Source organism: Bos javanicus, chromosome 17 (assembly GCF_032452875.1).
Source record: "Bos javanicus breed banteng chromosome 17, ARS-OSU_banteng_1.0, whole genome shotgun sequence".
Taxonomy (NCBI): domain Eukaryota; kingdom Metazoa; phylum Chordata; class Mammalia; order Artiodactyla; family Bovidae; genus Bos; species Bos javanicus.
Window position 1 is genome coordinate 64,210,276 of NC_083884.1, and position 20,892 is coordinate 64,231,167.

General features: G+C 53.4%; 1 protein-coding gene across 1 annotated transcript; it reads left to right on the forward strand.

The window, feature by feature from the left end:
* Positions 1 to 140: 140 nt before the first annotated feature.
* Positions 141 to 10,736, forward strand: MMAB (metabolism of cobalamin associated B). The gene is made up of 9 exons (XM_061385112.1): positions 141 to 333; positions 1,836 to 1,897; positions 2,532 to 2,625; positions 4,348 to 4,405; positions 6,858 to 6,930; positions 7,166 to 7,263; positions 7,825 to 7,889; positions 9,669 to 9,728; positions 10,342 to 10,736. The coding sequence occupies exons 1-9, from the start codon at positions 218 to 220 to the stop codon at positions 10,439 to 10,441; spliced, it is 726 nt and encodes a 241-aa protein (XP_061241096.1). The 5' UTR covers positions 141 to 217; the 3' UTR covers positions 10,442 to 10,736.
* The last annotated feature ends 10,156 nt before the right edge of the window (positions 10,737 to 20,892 follow it).

Genomic DNA, 20,892 nt, shown 5'->3' on the forward strand with positions numbered 1-20,892 from the left:
AATAGCTGCCGTTCACCAAGGCCTCACGGATTTCCCCGCCCAACTCCTTCCCTGGACCAATAGGAAGCAAGTCCCTGGGAGTGTCCCGCCCTGGGGAGAGAGCCCCGGACCAATAGAAGACGATGGCTGAGCGGTGGCGCGGCCGGCGGTAGGTGGAGTCACCTCGGAACCTGGACGGGAAGCTGGCGGGGTCAGCCCTCGACTAGAGCCCTGGGGCATGGCTGTGTGGGGCCCGGGAGGTCGCCTTGGCTTGCGCGGGTGCCTTGGAGCCCGCAAGCTATTGTGTCCCCGTTTCCAGAGCCGCGGCCCCCAGGGCGTGGAAGACGGGGACAGGTGAGTACCTGGCTGAGAAGTTAACTCAGACACCTGACCTGAGTTGTGTTGTCGTCGCCGTGTTTCCGTCACACCGATGGGAGGTCACCGCAGCAATCGCCAGGTGACGTCCTCTTTAATCCTGACGTCACCATGGCAACGTGGGCTCGGGGAAAACCAGAGACCAAGATTTCTTAGCACGAGGCAAGTCCAAACGGAACCCAGCATCCATCAGGACTGGGCATAGCCCACGTGAACCAGGAGGGTCATCTTGCTTGACCTCACAATCAGTAGGGGTCCTCAATTCGGATCTTAACCTGTCTGCAAAGCAGTCAAGACACAGAGAGACACCAGCGCGTTGTAAAGATGGCTCTCATCACATTCCTTGAAACTAGCACCCCATCCCGGACCTCAGAATCTGACTTAGTACTGAATTAATATGTTTTATAGATCCAGTAATTCAACCTCTGAATAACCTTTTAATGTCACATTTTAATGTTGAAGTCTGTATTAAAGGTGTTGCTATTTGAAAATGCCTCTTTTTGAACCCTATTTTGGCAATTCTCCATTTCAGAGTATACTTGAAGCTTCATAGTATGAAGTGGTTTTTTTCCCTTTCAAGAGCCCTTGGCTTGGGACTTCCCTGGTTTTCCAGTGAAAGTGAAAGTCACTCAGTCGTGTCTGACTCTCTGCGACCCCATGGACTATGCAGTCTGTGGAATTCTCCAGGCCAGACTACTGGAGTGGGTAGCCTTTCCCTTCTCCAAGGGACCTTCCCAACCCCAGGATTGAACCCAGGTCTCCAGCATTGCAGGAGGATTCTTTACCAGTAGCTGACCAATCTCCCAATGCAGGGGGCCTGGGTTCCATCCCTAGATCCCACATGCTGCAACCAAAGATTCCACATGCTACAGTGAAGATGAAAGAAACCATGTGCCCAACTAAAGATCCAGTGCATGCAAATAATAAAAGTAAATACTTTTTAAAAAGAGAGTCCCTGGCTTGGTAGAACAGGAGTGGTGGTTTGGGGTTGCAGAATAAGTCCTGGGCCAAAATCCAGCCCTACTGCTTCTTCCCTGAGTGACCTAGAAAGGTGAGTCTCATCCTGTGAGCTACAGATTCGTTAAACATAAAATGAACGTCATAGATAGTGCCTCCCTTTGGGGCTTGGGAATATTCCAGGGATAATACCAAGAGATAATGCCAATAATTCACTTAGCACAGTGCAGAGACTAGGAAAGTGATCAGTAAATTCTTTCAGCAAATATTTATTGAGTGTCTTCATTGAGCAATGTAATACATCAGCTACTCTGCAGGTACAGGTGTCACAAGACACAAAACTGGCCTACAAAGGGCTTAAAACTAAGAGGAACAGAGGGGAAAGATTTCAAGAGATCCAAGCTAAAGGGGTAAGTTCTGACACTAAGGGTACAGGTAGCAAGCTGTGACCCACTGAAGAAGGTGTCTCCCTGGATATTTCGTATATCCTCACTCACCAGCTCTTGATGTGTATTTCTCCTTAGGCCACAGCCTTCCTCGAAGACTCCCAAGGTCCCCAAGATCTACACCAAAACAGGAGACAAAGGTAGGGTGGGGACAGGTGAAAAATGCAAAGGAAGAGATGGCAGATTCCATCTTAAAGTTCTTCCATATTCTTTGCAGACATTAAAAAGTATGTGACAGATCTCAGTAGGCATCACCCAAGTGTGATGCGAAACGAAAGATGCCCCAGATAAATTAAATGACAAAAGCAAGTTGCAGAACAATCCAGACTTGGGATCCATTGGATAAAAGTGTGTGTGTGTGTGTGTGTGTGTGTGTTTACATGTGTGTTCAGAAAGGCAATGTGAAAGGTTACACCTTGGACTGTTACCTGAGAGAGAGATTGAATAGTGAGAGAGAGGAATGAACAGGCAGGCTTTCATTGTTTCCTGTACATATTTTTATCCTATCCTGTTATCTTTTGTAACAAGCATATATTGTTTTGATAATTTAAAATCTGTCAGAACAGGGGACTTCCCTGGTGGTCCAGTGGCTAAGACTCTGCACTCTCAATGCAGGGGGCCTGGGTCCAATCCCTGATCAGGGAACTAGATCCCACATGCTGCAACTAAGACTCAGTGCAGTCAAATAAATCAATAAATATTGAGGGGAAAAAAAGTGTATCAAGATTAAAAAAAAACAACTCTTTAATTTGGGAAGCAAAATATTTCTCACAGGGTTTTCTAGCACCTTCACTGGAGAAAGAAGATCCAAAGACGACCAGGTGTTTGAAGCCGTGGGAACTACAGATGAATTAAGTTCAGCCATCGGGTAAGGAGGACAGGATTGACCTTGAGGTCAGGTATGAGTGGGTCATTAGCAGGTGTGACTGAGGTGCGGCCCTCCAGAGCCAGTCCTGGAGGCTGCTTGCCCTCAATGAACCTGGAGGTGCAGGGGCAGCCGGTCAGCTCCACTAGGCTGCGGGCTGCGGACCCCCTTCACCCTTCCCGTCTGCTCGTGTGCCACCTTCTGTCCCTGGCTGTGTGCCTCACCCTTCCCTCCCTGCTCCCTCACTGTGCTCATGACTTAGAAGGTGGACTTGGGGAAGTCATCAGGATTGGCCAGGCCTTGCTGGGGTAACAGTACCCACATCTCATGACTTGCACCACCAAAGAGATATTTCATCCTCTTACTTCAAGCCTGTCCTGGGTTGGGTGTGTTTCTCTGCATGGGCTTCGCTCTGGGACTCAGGCTCGTGGGACAGCTTCTGTCTGGAACACGATTACTGGCATTGGCCAGTAATCACGACAGAGGGGAAGAGAGATCAAGGCAATGCCCATGCTGGTTCTTAAGGCTTCCACGAAGTGACACGCCATCTCTGCTCATGTTTCATTGGCCAGAGTCAGGCACGTGGACACACCTGCCAGCGGTGGGGTGGGAGGGGCAGCAAATATTAGAGAACAAAGTACAAGCCACTCAGGAGGCTGTTGGCAGTGTGAGCTGCAGTTACTGTCAGTGCTTCTTCGTAAGCTCTGCTGTGGCCTTGCGGGTGAAGGTCATGGTAATCAGGTGGACCTGGGTTCAAATTCTCACACACTTCTGACTGGCTGTATGACTTCAGGCAGATCACCTGGCCTCTCTGAGCCTCAGTTTCCCGTTCTGTCAAATGATCATAGTAAAAGTATCCAATCTCATTGGGTTCTTGTGAGGATGGAGTGAGAGAATTCCATGTTCCCCCCTTAGTGCTAGGTAGCTAGCACTAATCACAATGCTAGCTATTATCATTATTATTAATTATTAAGACCTACTTGTTCAGGGCTGCCAGTTCTCAATGACAGGCCTGACTAAATAAGGTTTTCAGGATGGATAATGGGAGGTGGAGCTAGACTGCCCACAGAGTAGAGGGCAGACCCCTTGGTGTGTGTGGGAAAAGTGCGGAAAAGGAGACACAAGATGAAGCAGGCAGAGGGCCGGGAAGGTGGGTTCTGGCATCATTGGCTGTTCAGAATTAGCCAGTCAGCAGCCCATCATCCCTCAGGTGATGTGGGGCCCGGGCCTGGCCAAAACTCAGCTGTGGATTCTTCTGCCTGTGTCAGCTCTGTTCATATGAATCACCTGGACCCGGTCAGAGGAGGCACTGAAAGAGTTGTTGGCTGGATGAGTGATACGAAAAACAAATACCCCCAATCATACGTAAGGTTATGATGTTATAAAAACATTGTCAACAAAAAAATAACCCCTTTCCTGTGATAGCTCAGTTAGCAAAATGGTCTGTCACCTGAGAAGATATTACCTTCCAGCAAGACAGGGCTTCCCTGGTGGCTCAGATGATAAAGAATCTGCCTGCAGTGTGAGAGACCTGGGTTTGATCCCTAGATGGGGAAGCTCCCCTGGAGAAGGGAATCTCTACCCACTCCAGTATTCTTGCCTGGAGAATTCCATGGACAGAGCAGCCTGGTAGGCTACAGAGCTCAAATACTGAGTGACTAACACTCAAGACGGGGCCTAGGGATGTTATATTCGAGGCAAATTCTTTTTCCTTTTTCCTTGTAGGTTTGCTATGGAATTAATTGCAGAAAAGGGCCACCCGTTTGTGGAAGAGCTTCAGAAAGTGAGTAACATTGTCTTACCGGGAGCTGGGATTTTTTTCAACCCTGAGGCCTGGTGGCCATAACTGGAATTGCCATCTGACCATCACTTCCTCTCTGTGTCACCTGGGACTAGTCACTTTCCCTCTGTGAGCCTCAGTTTCTTCATCTGTAAGATGGGAACACACAGAGATCACTCTCCCTCACAGGTGAGTGAGGAGGCTTGCTCTCAGAGGGAAATGTGAGGTCAGTGGTCTCAGCCCAGTTCTGCCCCTCAGGGGACATGGGGCAATTTCCAGTGATGTTTTCGGTCGTCACGACTGGAGGTGGAAGTGCTGTTGGGGTTTGGTGGGTGGAGGCAGGGAAGCAGCTAAACATCGTACAACGCACAGGACACCCCCCAATCCCCACCCCAGAGGATGACCTGGGCCAAAGTGTCAGTGGCTGTGAGGTTGAGAAATGCGGGAGGCCCAGCCACGGGGAGCCCTGGGTGGGGGGTTAGTAGGGTTCTTAGAATGACTGCTCTGTTCCTTAAGAGGCAGCCAGGCTTTGGCCCTCAGAGAGGACTTCAGAAATGGAGGCAGGGCTGCACCCCTAGAGGACGAAGGACACCCCAGGTTTCAGTCTTCGTGCTGACCTGAGTCTGCTGCCCCCTGGAGGGTCAGCCCTCGGCCCGCTTCAGTCCTCCAGGCCAGACTGGAGCACAAGGGGGCCCCTGGGAGCAGACGCAGGGCAGTGAGGAGCTGCCCAAGGTTGGGAGGCCTAAAAGCTGGAGTGCTCTATGAACACGGCACCTCCTGTGTGAGGGAGGCTGGTCTTCAGCCTCATTGTGAGGAACTGTTGGCACCCACAGCAGTCGTTTCTGGTCTGCTGTGCCCACCTCTGAGCAGGGTTTGCCTGGGGGCAGGGGGGTGCAATGACACGATGAGCCCCCCTTACTTTAGGCCACATACTTTGAGTGACACTTTCGACATCATCTTCTCCAGCGCTGCTCAGGTCACCCACCCCAGCCTCCAGCTGGTGCCTCTCCCAGGCTCCCACAGCTCCTGCGCTTCTGCCTCTGAAGTGAAAGTGAAAGTGTTAGTCGCTCAGTCGTGTTCAACTCTTTGCGACCCCATTGACTGTAGCCCGCCAACCTCCACTATCCATGGGATCTTCCAGGCAAGAATGCTGGAATGGATTGCCAGTTCCTTCTCCAGAGGATCTTCCCGACTCAGGGATCTTCCCAACCCAGGGATCGAACCCAGGCCTCCCACATTGCAGGCAGACGCTTTACCATCTGAGCTACCACAGATACGAATCACCAGGCGTATGGCCTGGGGGCCCCAAGGGTATGGACTGTGACTTGTTCTCCTAGGCTGCCCCAGGGCCTACAGAAGGCCAGGCAGCCTGTTCCCAGCGTTCCCTGCAGAAGCCCGTGGGGTGGAGGCCAGCTTTCACATCTTACAGAGGACGAAAGCAAGGCTCAGGCCGAGGCCCTGCAGCCAGGAATCCCAGCGGGGCTGGGGTCTGATTCCCAGGCAGCGGTCACCTCTCTGCAGCCCCAGCATGAACGCTGCATGTGGCCAGCGGCAGGGTGGGACTGTGAAGTCACTTTTCACCAGAAGCTGGAAGCCATGGAGATACCACATGGTCATATAACTGAAGCACAGTCTGCGGCCTGGTGGCCCAAGAAGCTCTGTCCTGCTTCCAGCACTCTGCCATGGTGGCCTTCTCATCAGAGGGCAGATCTGTCCTGTCCAGTTTAAAAAGCACTGTCAGGCTTTCCTGGCGGCTCAGTGGTAAAGAATCTGCCTGCTGATGCCGGAGACACAGGTTCGATCCCTGATCTGGGAAGATGCCACATGCCACAGAGCAACTAAGCCCGTGCACCACAACTTATTGAGCCTGCGTTCTAGAGCCTGCGCACCGCAACTACTGAAACCGGAGCCCTAGAAGCCGTGCTCTGCAACAAGAGAAGCCACGGCAATGAGAAGCCCAGACTCGCCACTAGAGAGTAGCCCCACTCGCCACAGCTCGAGGAAAGCCCACGCAGCAGCAAAGACCCAGCGCAGCCAAAAATAAATTATTGAAAAAGAAGAAGAATAAAGATCAAAATAAAAAGCACTGCCACCTTGGGTCTCTCAGCCCAGGCGTTTTAGGTTAGAAAACCAAGGCCGGCAGGTTAGAGAAAAGAAAAAGACCTCACCGGGCCCCTGCCCATGGGAGAGCAGGGTCGGGCGAGAGGGTTCTTCCTAATCACCCCGGGCCTTTGATGCTCACTGTCTGTGTCACCCAGATGTCCCCAAGGGAGCCAGGTCCCTTGCCAACCAGGGCAGATGTTCTGCAGGTTCAGACAGTTTGCTAATAGCCTTTAAATGCTGGCTCCTTAGCGACCTGCCAGCCCTAGCCCAGCAGCTTCTGCGTGTGGACGCAGGGGACCTCGCGTGACCGGCATGACGAGGTTCTCATCTGCGCCTTCCTTTCCTCCCCCAGATCCAGTGCTCCCTGCAGGACGTTGGCTCTGCCCTGGCGACTCCGCGCTCCTCAGCCAGGGAGGCTCACTTAAGTAAATCTCTCCCTGAATGCACCGGGTGTGTGCTCAGAGGGCCCTGTGGGAGCCCAGGGAACCCTCTCCTGGGATGCACCTGGGACCCCTGTCCGCCTGGCCTTGCAGCCTGAGAGGGAAGGTGCCTCTGAGCCAGTGGAGTGGTTTGTGGGGCACCTGGATGGAAAGGAACAGGCAGGCTCCTGTGACACTGGGGCTGTGGCCTCACACAGTGCCGGTCTCCTTGGCTCCACAGAACACGCCACGTTCGAGGCGGGGCCCATCCTGGAGCTGGAGCAGTGGATCGACAAATACTCTCGCCAGCTGCCCCCGCTCACCGCTTTCATCCTGCCTGTAGGTACCCGGCTGCCTCAGCCTGCAGGGTGCTGTGGGCGCATGTGTTGACCCCAACACACCAGCAGTGACGAAGTCCCCCCCTTTAATGTGTAACGGTGACAGAAGCTGTCCCCCAGCCCCCGAATCCCCTCCAGACCTTCACTGGTCCCATTCCCACCCCTGCCCGCCTTAGAGAGGGGTACCCAGAGGCTTCCCTTGAGGTTCAGACAGTAAGAATCTGCCTGCAGTGCCGGAGACCTGGGTTCAATCCCTGGGTCGGGAAGATCACCTGGAGAAAAGCATGGCCACCCACTTCAGTGTTCTTGCCTAGAGAATCCCATGGACAGAGGAGCCTGGCGGGCTGCAGTCCGTAGGGTCACAAAGAGTCAGACACGACTAAGTGACAACACCCAGAGACTACGCCCTGGTAGGGCCCTGGAGGCAGAATACTACCCTGGGTTGGGGGCAGGGTGAGCCTGCATGTCCGTCAGTCCGTCCGAGCTCCCTGTCTGCAGTGGGCACCCCCCAGCCCCCTCAACCCCACCCCCACTCCAGCCAACACCCGCTTCCTTCTTTCAGTCAGGAGGCAAGAGCAGCTCCGCACTGCACTTCTGTCGGGCCGTGTGTCGCCGAGCTGAGAGACGGTACGGGGCCCCCGGGAGTGGGGGGCACAGTGGTCCCTGGTGGGATCAGAGCTGGTGCTGAAGCGGACAGCTCCAGCAACTAGGGAGCAGGGGAGGCCCAGCGGTCTAGTTGATTAATCATAATCATAATACCACTCAGGTGGTGTGAAATTCAGCCTTCAGTGAAGGCTCCCCATTCTTCAGGTTAATTTAAACAGGAGGGGGCCTCTGCTGAGCAGAAAGATCAAAAAGCTCCACAGCATGATGAAAGCTGTGATGGAGGGTGCTTGGCCCCAGAGTGACCCAGCCTGGGACTGGGCTTGGGGGGCCAATAGTTAGTGGGGGAGAATGGTGGACAGAGTGCCCAGGGCAAGGGGACAGCAAGGGCAGAGGCAGCAGCCTGAGCTGAACGCACAGAAAGGAGGCTGAAGGTCTGGTCCAGAGTGAGGGGCATGGGGCACAGCGAGGCCGGAGGCTGAGCCGAGGCCAGGCCGAGCAGGGCCTCCTGCACCCAAGGGCTCTGCCTTTATCCTGAAAGCTGATGACTGGCTCTAGGCCATGGGGTGACTTCTGGGTGCTGGGTGGAGAAGGGCCCAGACCAGCCAGCCACCTGCTGCCCCCGTCCCCAAATTCAGAGTCAGAGAGGAAGGAACCTCCCAGAACCTGCTGACAGCCTTATCAAGGAAACATTAAAAGAGCAATTGCAGGGACTTCCCTGAGGGTCCAGTGGCTAAGACTCACGTTCCCAATGCAGGGGGCCCAGGTTTGATTCCGGGTCAGGAAACTAGATCCCACGTGCCGCAACTAAGAGTTCACATGCCACCACTAAAAAGATCCCACCTGCCAGAAGTTAAGACCCAGAGCAGCAAAATAAATAAATATTAAAAAAAAAAAAATACTGCATGCCACAACAAAGATTGAAGATCGCATCTAAAACCCAGCATAGTCAAATAAATATTGAAATAAATAAAAGAGTGATTGTGCAAAATCTCCATTTAACACGATTCATAGACCAGGCTGCCACCCAGCTTTACAGATAAACGACAATAAAGACGATAAAATGTCTGTATACAACAGACGAGGCTGTGCTGGGAGCTTCGTATTCATTATTTCATTGATTCCTTGTGGTAAGCTTGGAAGAGAGGTGGTGGCAGTTCCCACTCTGCCGGGATCAGGAAATTGGGGCTCAGAGGTGACACCATGGCCAGGGTCCCCTGGGTGGTCCATGGCAGAGTCCAGATTGGAGCCCAGGTGTGTCTGCTCCAAACCTGAGCTCTGTCCATGGCCCCATGTCATGAAAGTTTCACTTTTCATGAAAGGCTCTTGGACCCAAGTGGTTTGTAAAGGGACGCTGGGTCACAGAAGAGCTTCAGCTTCAGGAGGAAAGTCATTTGCCCAGAGCCGTCCACGTCAGCAGTGCTCATAGTAGCAAAAATGTGGAGACGGTCCAAAGAAAGGTCCGACAGCAGGAACTGGCCAAGCAGAGGAGGGTCCTCAGGACACCAGACCTGTGTCCAGGTGACAAAGCCCCTGGGGGAGGGGACATACACCTGGGACCTCGGTTTGGGGTGAGTGCCTCCCAGCAGGGGTTATGCAGCAGACATGATGGGCCCCGGAGGGGCTGCCACGTCATTGGCCCTCATCTCCAGTGAGCACCCTTTAGAACGTCTGCACACAGACTGGCGAGGACGCCCAGTCAGACTGCAGCGGGAGGCAGGTGCTGGCTCGGGACTCAGCCCCGGGCCCTGAGTATGTTGAGCCCCTAACAACAGTGTAATGCTGTGTCTCCTTCTCTTCTAGCGTGGTGCCTCTTGTCCAGACGGGTGAAACCGATGCAAACGTGGTCAAGTTCTTAAACAGGTACTCAGATGGGATCTGAAGAGCCTGCCAGAAAACGCAGGCACATTGTGGGGAGTGACGACCACACATTAGCCTCCCTCATTCATTCGCTTCAGTTGTGCCGAGGTTGAGAAGCCAGCCCTAGGCCCCCTCAGCTCAAAGTGAGTTCCTCAGTCAGCAGTGCCAGCATCGCCTGGGCGTCACTTACACTTGCCAAATCCAGGCCTGGCCCAGCTGGTCCTCTGCAATCAGAATCTGATCTGAGTATCACCAGGATTCCCGAGGGACTTGTACACATGCCCCAGTTTGGGAGGCACCAGGCCTGGTCGTCGGAAGGTGCAGAAAGCAGGGACGGGGCCCAAAGTCGCCAGCCCCGTGAGGCCAGGCAGGCCAGCGGCCTCTTCCTGCGGAAACCACCCCAGCCCTGGCGCCAGAGCTGGGTGCCAGGCTCACACGGAAGCTGGCCTCGTGTGCCATCCATCAAGCCCGGGTTGGCTGAGCACCCGCTGTCCTGCCCAATGCTCCTTGGGGCGTGTGATTGATATTTCCTCCTTGAAGGCTCGTTTAGGGAGGACCTGGTTAGCATTGATCTCTCATTTCAGTCCATTCTGTTTGCCTGCTTCTGCCCCTCCAGACTCAGCGACTATCTCTTCACATTAGCCAGATACACAGCCATGAAGGAAGGGAATCCAGAAAAGATATACAAGAAAAATGACCTATCGGACCACACCTGAGGCTCTGGGAAAGAATGGAAGTGACAACGGTGAAGGGAAGACTTCGCCCTCACATCCTGATCCCTGAAGATCTCACCCACAGGGGCCAGAAGCTGGTCTTCTGTCCAGACCCGGCTTCCTTCACAGCCCTGTCACTTCCTTTGGGAGCTGTGGCTGGTGGAGAATCCTCCCCTCCTCCCCTGGGCTCTCCTCGGTCTTTGAGGAAGTGGGAATGAGTCGGTGTTGCGGGAAAGAAAGTGATTGCTTCATCGAGGAACCAAGCAGAAAAAAAGAATAAAAGAATAAAAAAAGGAAAGGCTTGCAGTGTGTGTGTGTGTGTGTGTGTGTGTGTGTGTTAGAGAGAGAGAGAGAGAGAGCGCGCGAGGCCTTCCACTGGCAACTCTGGCTGTCCGAGGATTTGGAATGGTACCAGAGGCCCTTGGAAATGTAACTGTGATTTACCTGTGCCAAAGGGGCTTTAAATGTCACATTTATAAAGGGGAAGGCAGACAGGATTTGGAGTTTAGTCACCTCTGAGCCACTCATCACAGGCGGAGGATGGCTGCAGACTGGCAGGCGAGGCCTCGGAAACACTTGGACTTGAAGTGTGTGCGTGGCGGGGGTGTGACCTGGGGAATCTTCTCTCAAAGGGAGTCTCCCTGCATCAGGGGCCAGAGACCCCCGCAAGAGAGGGAGACTGCCGCTTTGAGGGGGGCATGTCCTGCTTGGGGCGGCAGCATCCAGGGCCAGAGGTGGAGTGCCTTCAGCTTCAGAGAATAAGCTCTTACGGTTCCAGCGAGGCTGACACAGACCAGACCGACTTCTCTGATGTTGCACTTGGCTGGTTTATCCCTCTGAGATCCAGACCATGGCTGTATTTTATTTCAGTTGTCACCGCGGCTCCCTCCCGCTATGAAGCGACACTGCCCGCGCCAGCTGTGTCCTTGGGAAGGGAGATATTTATGAAGAGCGAGGCGGCAGCCCTGAGATCCTGAAGGTTCCACACCGCTAATTGCAGGAAACGAGTTGGGAGGGGCAGGCTCGCACAGTCAGGGCAGAAAGGTCCAGTGAACTCCATCAGGCCATCGGTCATTAGCATGAAGAGCAGGAAGGCGGGTCCCTCCGGCCATCCTTGCCAGCAAGTCAGCAAACAGTAAAATGGTGAGTTTTGTGCTTGCCCCTGCTTTCATTTTTAACCAACTTGCCTACTCATTTCGCTGGAGGGAACATCATATCTCCTCCCCTCTGGGTCCTATTGTTCCTGGACTTGGGCAAAGGGTAAGGTGCAGGTAACCGTTAGTGACAGCGAAAACGCTCCAGAAAGTGGCCCCGACCATCAGTTGGCACCAGGTCTGGTGCACAGCACGCGGCTTGGCTGGTGTGAACAGAGCTGAGAATGGCACAGAATAGGCTAAAGGCAGTTTGTGGCTGAGCAGGTGGGCACTCAGGCTGGGCTGGGGAGGGGGTATGTTCCAGGAGCTCCTAGAATCCGTCAAGTCACTCGATCTTTCCTGCAGCATCATCCTAGAAGGAGCAGTTTGTACATAATAAACAGTCCTGCACTCCCTACCATGGTAGACCATCCTACAAAGGACAAGAGAAGTGGTTTGAGTAGATAGTGTCCTCAAGGGCTAATCTTTGAAATAAGGCCTTTTGCCTGTAGCCAAATCCACGCCCCACCAGCCCTTGCTGGGAAGGGCTGTCACAGGCCAGATGGTAGCCCCAGGTTCCCAAGTCCCGACCGCTCCACACCATCCCTTCCATTGTGAACATCTCTGAGAAACAAACACTCGAAGAGACAAACATCCCCGAGAAACGTTCAGATGCAGGCATGTCCTGTGCCTGACACAGCCACGTGGGAGCCAGAAGGAAAAGGAAAAATGTGTTCATCCCCCAGACACTCCTCAAAAGATCCTCCTGGGTCTGGAACCCAGTGGGAAAAGTTAACAAAACTCCACAATCAAAACATGATTGTAAACAGAGCCCATTTACAGCCACTGTCAACCCTCGTAAATGATTGTTTCCATCACACAGTAACAAGGGTCGGGGGAGAAAGGGCAGGCAGTTTTTATTTATAATTGTGATACCTTATCAATCAGATTTTTTTGCATAATTTTGGTTTTTAAAAAATTATGGCATGAAAGCATTATTTCTCTTGCTTCCTGGATTTGGAGGCATTTCCATACAGTTTGCACCCAAGAAAGTGCTCTACCTGCCTCCTGCTGGTCCTGGTCTGGCTCTCAGGAATGTATTTAGTGCCACAGCCGGAGGTGGTTGGATATACCAGCAGCGAGAAGCCCACTGGGTGACATCACTGAAGGGTTGACATGCCAGGCCCCAGGCCGGGGGCTCCACCGACATTATCTTGTTGAAATCACCCAGCAGCCCCAAGGGAGGCACCGTCCGTGTCCTCCTAGCAGTGGGGGGAACAGACTTGAGAACGAACTCGTGTCAGGGAGTCAACGCCAGGATGTGGGCCCAGGACGTGGCCCTGTGACTCCTGGCCGGGTGCCCCTCCCCCTGCCGCCATTTGACAGTCATTTTAATCATGACCTGGGCCGCCGAGAACAATGTCAGGCGCTAATAGATTCTGCTGTCTCATTTCTCAACCTAGTTTCCCTTAACTGATATTTCATGGCTATTGTTAATGTGCATTTTTTTCACCGAGTAATTTTCACAGCCCAAACTTGTAACACATCCCAATGACAAACGTCCCCGGTACTGAATCCCCCCCGTCAGCTGCAATGTCACCCTCATCTCCTCCCTACCCTGCCCTGACACCTTTCTCCGACAACCCATCCAGTTTTATGATCCCTCTGTCCCAGTTATCACTACTGAACCTTTAAGAACCCAGACGCATTTCAAGTTTAATTGAATAAAATCCTTTGTGTAATAAATTCCACATGAACGCTACATAAATCAGTGCCTGGGAGGCTTTGTGCCTCATCCCTCCCTTCAGGCCGGTCTGATCTTGCTTACAGAGGGGACCGAGGCCTCCTTTGCAGCCCAGCTGGGGTGCGGGGTTCATTTGCCTCGACCTGTCGCTTTTCTTCTCTGGAGTCCATCATGGGAGACAGTGCTGGGATGCGAGCTGAAGCAGGAGACGTGCTGGTTGGGGGGGACCCAGGAACTTTGGGGGGTGTCCTGGTGTTTACCCATCCACAGATTCGGAAGTTTCTTTTAAACATTTATTTATTTGGCTGCGCTGGGTCTCAGTGGCAGCACACAGGATCTCTGATCTTCACTGTGGCATGCGAGATCTAGTTCCCTGAGCAGGGATTGAAGCTGGGTCCCCCGCATTGGGGAGCGACGAGTCTTAACCACTGGACCACCCAGGAAGTCCCCAGATTCAGAGACTTGGGATGAAGGCTCTGTGCACCTTCTCCCTGGATAGACACAGACACACAGGTGTTCACAGTCCGTGTACAACCTGAAGAGCTCTGTGGAAGCCCCAGTGAAGAACCCTTGCTCTTAGCTCTCCAGTATAGCACCCGCTGCAGGAGCGAATCCATGCATGGGGCTGCCTGCTTCATCAGCCTCGCTGCCAGCCATGTGGAGCCACAGAGGTGTGACAAGGAGCACAGGGGTGAGAGCAACAGTCAAATGCTCAGCGCAGGCATTGGCTTCAGGCAGACCGGGGTTCAAGACCAGCTCTATCACTTCCTAGCGTCACGACTTCAGGCCAGTCGTTCCATCTTCCTGAGACTTACTTCTTTGTCTGTAAAATGGGAATGTGAAGCATATCTACCCCACAGGGCCACTGGGAGAGATTAATGAGGCAATGTTTAAAAGGCTCAGGGTGCCCCTGTCACATGTTAGCTGCTATTATTATAGTTGATTGTTACTATTTGAATTCAAGTTCCAGCTCTGCCACTTCCTAGCTGAGGCACTTTGAGAAAATCCTGCAACCACTCTGAGCCTCCATTGCCTACTTTAATCTTTGGGAATAATGATACCAGCTTCCAAGAGTTCAGGAAATATGCCCATGGGCCTACATGGGCGTGGCACATGGCTGCAGCTCAAAAAAAAGAAAATGTAGCTATTGTTGAATCAAGGGTTTATCCTTTTTCAAAGCACTTTCAATAGCTCAGGCCCGGGTGATGCAGAGGACCAACTGAGCAGCATGTCTGGTTTGCTTAGATGTCCTGAGGCTGCGGGAGACAGGGTCCCCCCTGGCGGGGCCAGGTCAGCCAGGGGGACGTGGCTCCAGGAGCACCAGGGCCAAAGTGAAAGGGAAGGTGACCTGGTCACAGGCCAGCGAGAGCTTTAAGGGGTCGCTGCCCGTGGACTCCCTGTGGGCAGTAGCAGAGCTAGACAAGAAGACTGGTCTTCAGATTCCCGCGAGAGTTTCCTCTTGGGACAGAGAGTGTGACAACTTGGGCAGAGGAGAAGGAGAAGTTGTTGAGCCACTAAGTCACATCTGACTCTTAGGACCTCATGGACTGTAGCCTGCCAGGCTCTTCTGTTCAAGGGATTTCCCAGGTGAGAATACTGGAGTGGGTTGCCATTTCCTCCTCCAGGGGATCTTTCCGATCCAGGGATCGAACCTGTGTCTCCTGCCTTGACAGGCAGCTTCTTTAACACTGAGCTACCAGGGAAGCCCTGAGGAGGAGAAGAGGGGACCATAAACCCAGGAGGACCCCGCTTCAAGCGACCTCTCCGAGGAAGGGTGAGACGCAGGCCAGCTCCCGGTACACCAGGGCAAAGGCAGCCTGCGGAAGAGATTGAATAAATGGCAGAAAGGTGTTCAGTCCACCCAGGACCAGGGTGTGGGGGGTCCTCCCCCACCAGATGCTCCCAAGGCAGAGACCCTCTGGCCCTTGACTCTGGCCATCTGCGGTGCCCACGCCCCTCCCCGGCAAGCAGGTGCCTTTATTTACGATCACCTTGGAAGGGTCGAGCAGACATATGTTGCTGAGGGTCGTTTATTCTTGTTTATAAAATTTATGGCTTTACCTCGATTACACACTGTCAAAACGGGAAGGATTGGCCCCAAAGTCTCTTACCGCATGACTGCCTCAGACGTGCGTACATCTGTTAACTCTGTAGGAGCTGTAGAGGGAAATAAGGCTGCCGATAACTCAGAAGCTCGCTGTCCCGTCAAGAGGTGGGGGCTGCGGGCCTCGAGAAGAGGTATTCAGGCGCCCACGTGGAAGGGGAGCGGGGTTGGAGTCTGCTGGTGGCCACGCCAGGTGGTATTGGGACCCTGGATCTGCCTGGTGACTGGTTCTCTCGGGTACTTTGGGGTGGGGATTGGGAGAAGAGGAACTGGAGTCCTGGGGCCTTCGGGGATATGGTTGCAGGACCAGCAGCTGGAGAGAGTTCCGAGCCTGTGGATCTCCACCTGCAGACGTCAGCGGGGAGAGAGAAACGCTGACTCCACGCTGTTGGGGGGGTGGCGTCTGGTTCGACCTCTCAGAAGGGCGCTCTGGCAATGCCTATCCGAGTCATGGAAATGTGCGTCCTTCTGGCCCCATAACTCCAAGTCTGAGAATTTCACCGAAGGAAAGAGATTCATCAGTGAAATCATAGGGTTATTGTTCTTGGTTTTCAGTGCCTGCTGCTCATTAAAGAGAAAAATTGGAAACAAATGTCCAAAAATAGGGAGCTCATTATTCAAGAATGGATATTTAACAATAAAGGACTGTAAGAAATATCATAAAGCTACTGAAAAGGATGGTATTTATACTTTTATTACTATGGAAAAGTGTTGATAATCTATAAAGTGAAAAAAAAACCCAAGTTATAAAATGAGAGGTATAGAATGATAGAAATCCTGTTAGAGAGATAAACAAGTGTAAATATACTAGAGTGTAAAAAAAATGCAAGGATCTGTTCCATATGTTAATAATGTGTGTGTGTATCTGTGTGTGAGTCGCTCAGTTGTGTCTGACTCTTTGTGACCCCACAGACTGTATGTAGCTCACCAGGCTCCTCTGTCCTTGAAATTCTTCACGCAAGAATACTTGAGTGGGTTGCCATTCCCTTCTCCAGGGGATCTTCCCGACCAGGAATGCAACCTAGGTCTCCTGCATCGCAGGCAGATTCTTTACAGTCTGAGCCACCAGGGAAGCCCTGCGTTAACAATACTTACCTCTAAATCACAGGATTACTGGGTGGTTTAAACTTTCATTTTTGTTTTAATTTTCTAGTTTTTTTAATGATGAATTTGGGTTACTTGTGTGATAAACATAATATGACAGAGGCTTACTTGTGTGATAAACATAATTTTAAAAGCGTAAGGAAACTGACAACTGCTTTCCCTGCAAGAGCACAGCCCCAGGAGAGGGTGGCCACCAGTAGCCAAAGCCGCAGGGCCTCTCCAAAGACTAGAAGCCCAGGGACCGTGCCCTGAGTTTGTTCTGTTGGAGACAGCCGTCTGTCTGCAGAGCAGCCCCCCAGGCAGCCTGCGTGTGGACACTTGGCTTCCATTCTAGGACGACAGCGGAGGGAAGAGATATGATCACAGCCCCGCTGAAGGGCCCCCGGCAGGGCCTCACGCCAGCTTTTCACAGGACGCTGGCATCCTTCTTTCTCCTCTGTTGCTTGCTGCATCTTTGACTTGTACAGAATTTGAGAGGAGACAGCAGACTTCCACATTTAATCATCTCGTGTGGGTTTTCATCCTGCATTATCACCCTGCGTTCACCTGGACAAGCTGGTGCCCTGACCCGTAGAGGAATGACTCCTAGGTGCTGCAGTCAGCAAGTGGAAAAACCACCACTTGACTTCGGGCCTTCCAGGGCAGAATCCAGCTTCCTTTTTTCAACTTTGTTCTGCTGAGACAGGGCTTATCTCAGAGACAGCAAGAAACAACGCCAAGTCTGACTGATCGGCAGTGGCTGCCTGAGGGGCTGCGGGAAGAAGGAACTTGAAGCTGGATCCAGATTCCGCAGGAACGAGTTTGGTAATCCATTAGTAATGTCTGCCATGACTTGCTATGGAGGTAATGGAATAAATCGTGTGTGTTTGACATTTCTGAATCTTGGGCCAAAGCCCTCACAGATTTCCAAAGGGTGGGAACTTCAGAAGTGGGTATGGATCTTCAGGCTGCCTTTTAGGGTTCTCTCAACCCTACGGCTCCCCCACAAGAGCAAAAGGGCAGGAAAGGGATTTCTCAGGGCCTTGAGACAACACATCAAGGGTCATAGAATATCTGAGAACGAAATCCTTATAAATCTATCTGACTAATTGATTAGTCAGCCCTGATGGGCGCATCACTATAATTTAGAATCTGTAATTACATTTCACATTAAAACATGCAAAGTTAAGATTAAAGCTGGTGAGAAATGGCTTGACACCTCCCACCCCAGCCCACCTCCAACCTCCTGCCTCCATCACGTAGCAGGCAGGTCTCTTGGGGGCAGAGGCTGTGGTTCCAGAAGCCATGGTTCTAGAAGCCACTTCCTTGGGCTGGTTTGTCTCAGTTCCCTCGAGGGCTGTTTCCCCGCTGTTTTAGGAGCAGGTCCTGCTCCCCTCCCTGCCAGGCTGCATTTAGTTGAGACAAAAGCTTTGTTCGGGGGGCACTTTTGGGTTTTTGATTTACAGTGCCCTCCTGCCAAAGACTAAGATTGCGCCCACAGTTGGGCAAATTGTCTTGTGTCAGCAAGTTAGCACATGATGCAGGAAGCGGGTGTCTCAAAGAACTTAGAGGACTTGGGCTCCTGTTGGGTGCTTTGGGGAGGGTTCAAGGAAGCAGAGGTAGGATTGGATGTCTCACTAAACCCCTTTAGGGAGGGAGGAGCAACGAGCCTAAAGCTGTAACAGAGAGGCAGGAGGGTCAGGCAGGCACAGCCACCAACCTGTGCGAGGTCTCCTCGGATAGTCACGCTTCTTTCACAACCCCACCGCGAGCGCTGCAGGGCAGGGTGGGATCCACGTTCTTCCACCTGAACCGCCAGCGCCTAGCCCAGCCTGGAGCCTAGTAGGTCCTGGGTATCTATTAATATTTGCTGGATGAATGGACTTGGCCTGAACTCCCTGGCAGTCTGGTTTCCCGGGCCAGCTCCTGGGCTGGGACACCTGCCAGCTTGCCAGGCCCATCTGGCACCCTCTGTAATGGGGACCACACCACCCAGGCTGCAGGGCCAACTTCACGTGGTCCTGCACTGCTCCACGTGGGTGGCGCCCCCTTTCCCTGGACTCTGGGTGGGCCACGGGCAGGGCAGGATGTCAGTGGGGCCAGGGCCAGGGGGAGGGGGAAAGGACCATGGAGGACAAAGCGTCCCTGCGCCTCCTGACTTGTCTCTTCCTGCCTCCTTCAGGCTCCCCTGCCTGCCGCTGGAGGGTCCGTCTCCTGAAGCTCCCCCGGGTCTGTTTGCACCCCACGATTTCCAGCCCCCTTGGCTTTCCCACCCCCGGAAGCCCCCACCGCATGGGGTGTCCGTCAGGGACACTTCCCTATGGCCGCAGGGCCCGTGGAGGTGGAAGGGTGACCTCCCTGGCCACGCTGACGCAGGGCTAAATCCCACTTCCCGTGCTTTTGAGCTGTGTGGCTTCAGGCAAGTGAATCCACCTCTCTGAAACTGTGTCCTCCTCATCTGCAGAACCGAGCAGTGACCCTCGGGGCCCAGGGTCCTCAGGTGGATGCAACGTGACTGCTCGTGCAGAGGGCTGAGCACAGAGCTGGGCCTGGGCGAAAGCCGGGGGGAGACAGCTACCATCATCACCATTCATGGCATGACGCCCCCACTCCTGTCCTTGCTGACAGATGTGTTCTAACCACCCCCCACCACCTCCACCCCTCTGGTCTGGATGCTTCCTCTGCCCCAGATGCCTCCCTTCCCATCTCCAAAAAAAGGGGGAAACCCTCTTTCCAAGTGAAAATGAAAAAACGCCTCTTTTATCGGCCCTTTCCTACTTAAACCCCTCTTTTTGACCCGTGCACTATTTGCTACCAGGAAGATGCTCTTCAAGTGCCTCACTCCACCCAGTTCTGAGAGAAGGAACCAGAGGTTCGTAGAGGTGGTCAAGTCGGTCACAGCCAGTGGGCGGCCGGGCTGGGCCCAGCACCCATCCTGTGGGCCCACAGCCCGTTTCCTGACTGTGAGGTTCTCGGGACAGAGACAACTATTACTGAGGCAATTTTGCTGCTGAGGCAAGAAGGTTCAGGGAGTTAGAAACTTACCCGGGGTCACTCAGCTGATCTGTGCTTGTTTCTGATGCCAAGGCCAGGGTCTTCGCCTGATGGCTGGGCCGTGGAAGACAGCACCCTGACCCTTGCTCCCAGTGTGGTCTGTGGCGTGGTGGATCAGCCAGACATGCGGAAGTAGGACCTCCCCGGGGACTCAGTGTGCAGGTGAGTGTCCATGACACTCTGATTCAGCTCCTCTGTGGGGTCCTCTGGGTCTGTCTTCAGCAGGACTGCTTCTGCTGTCCCTGAGTGGATGCCAGCCATTTGGCTTCTTGGTGGAAGATCTGTAATCCCACAGACTCACCCCAGTACCCCCAAATTCCCAAGAGCTAAGTGCAAAGGGAATGTGGCCGTGAGTCCTGGGTTGGGGAGACGCCTGGCCTGAGTGCACATGGAAGCTCGAAGCTCAGTCGGGGCTTGGGCAGAGAAGGAGCCATGCCCCTGGGGCCAGGCCTGGAGCCCAGCAGGAGATCAGCAGAAAACAGCTCTGGAGAGGAAGCCCTTCTCATTCCCCTTCTCAGTGGAGGGTGCCTTGCTCCTTATTCAGTGGAAGCCCAGAGAAGCAAGGGGCCCTGCCCCCGGCCTCCCACCTGGTGGGAGGCAGAGCTGGACACGAACCCAGGTCCAGATGCTCTGAAGCCCCAGGTCTCTCCAGCGCCCTCAGAGCTGCACTCAGCCGGACTCGGGGAGTCAGCTGTGGCCTGTTAAGAGCGTGCTTGCAACAAATGTCAACCATTATGAGGGTTATAATGAGGAGGCTGCTTCATTCTGACTCCACGCTCCGAAGGCTGGAGAGAACCACGGTTCCCGTCTGGGCCTGAGAGCAGCCCCTTCTCAGAGTTACTCTCGATTCCTCTCGGGAGGCGGTGCCCCAGCTGTCAGGCTTTTAAGACCTCTCCTGATGCTCAGATGCTCCCAGGCCAGAGGAGTCAGCGAGAATTCCCAGGAGGAGCTGGAAAGATGGGCAGGGTTAGATGGGTTTTCTGCCAAGTGTAAACCTGGGCTTGTGTGACAGGATGAGACAGGGCTGGCGTGGCCTGCAACTGCAACCTTTGGTAAGGGAGGAAAGCTGAACACACCCAGAGGAGCTGGAAAATCTCAGTTTGAGCATTTTCGAATTATCTGGATTCAGCAGACACCTGTCACCGTATTATGTTACCGGTGAGACGTGTGATCCAGGGAGGGGCTGCCTCTGGAGAGTGCGTGAGAAGGATGGGTCAAGGTGGGGGACATGGAGTGTGCCTAAGGGACTTGAACTTTATCTGAAAGGTGACTAGCGCTGACCCTGGGGAGGCAGTGGCCTCGGCTGTCTGCTGTCTCGTCCTGAGTCCTCTTCCCA

Coding starts and splice junctions, on each gene's coding strand:
- MMAB (XM_061385112.1), top strand. CDS start 218: ATGGCTGTGTGGGGCCCGGGAGGTCGCCTTGGCTTGCGCGGGTGCCTT. Junction 334..1,835: donor GGCGTGGAAGACGGGGACAG/GTGAGTACCTGG, acceptor ATTTCTCCTTAG/GCCACAGCCTTCCTCGAAGA. Junction 6,931..7,165: donor AGCCAGGGAGGCTCACTTAA/GTAAATCTCTCC, acceptor TTGGCTCCACAG/AACACGCCACGTTCGAGGCG.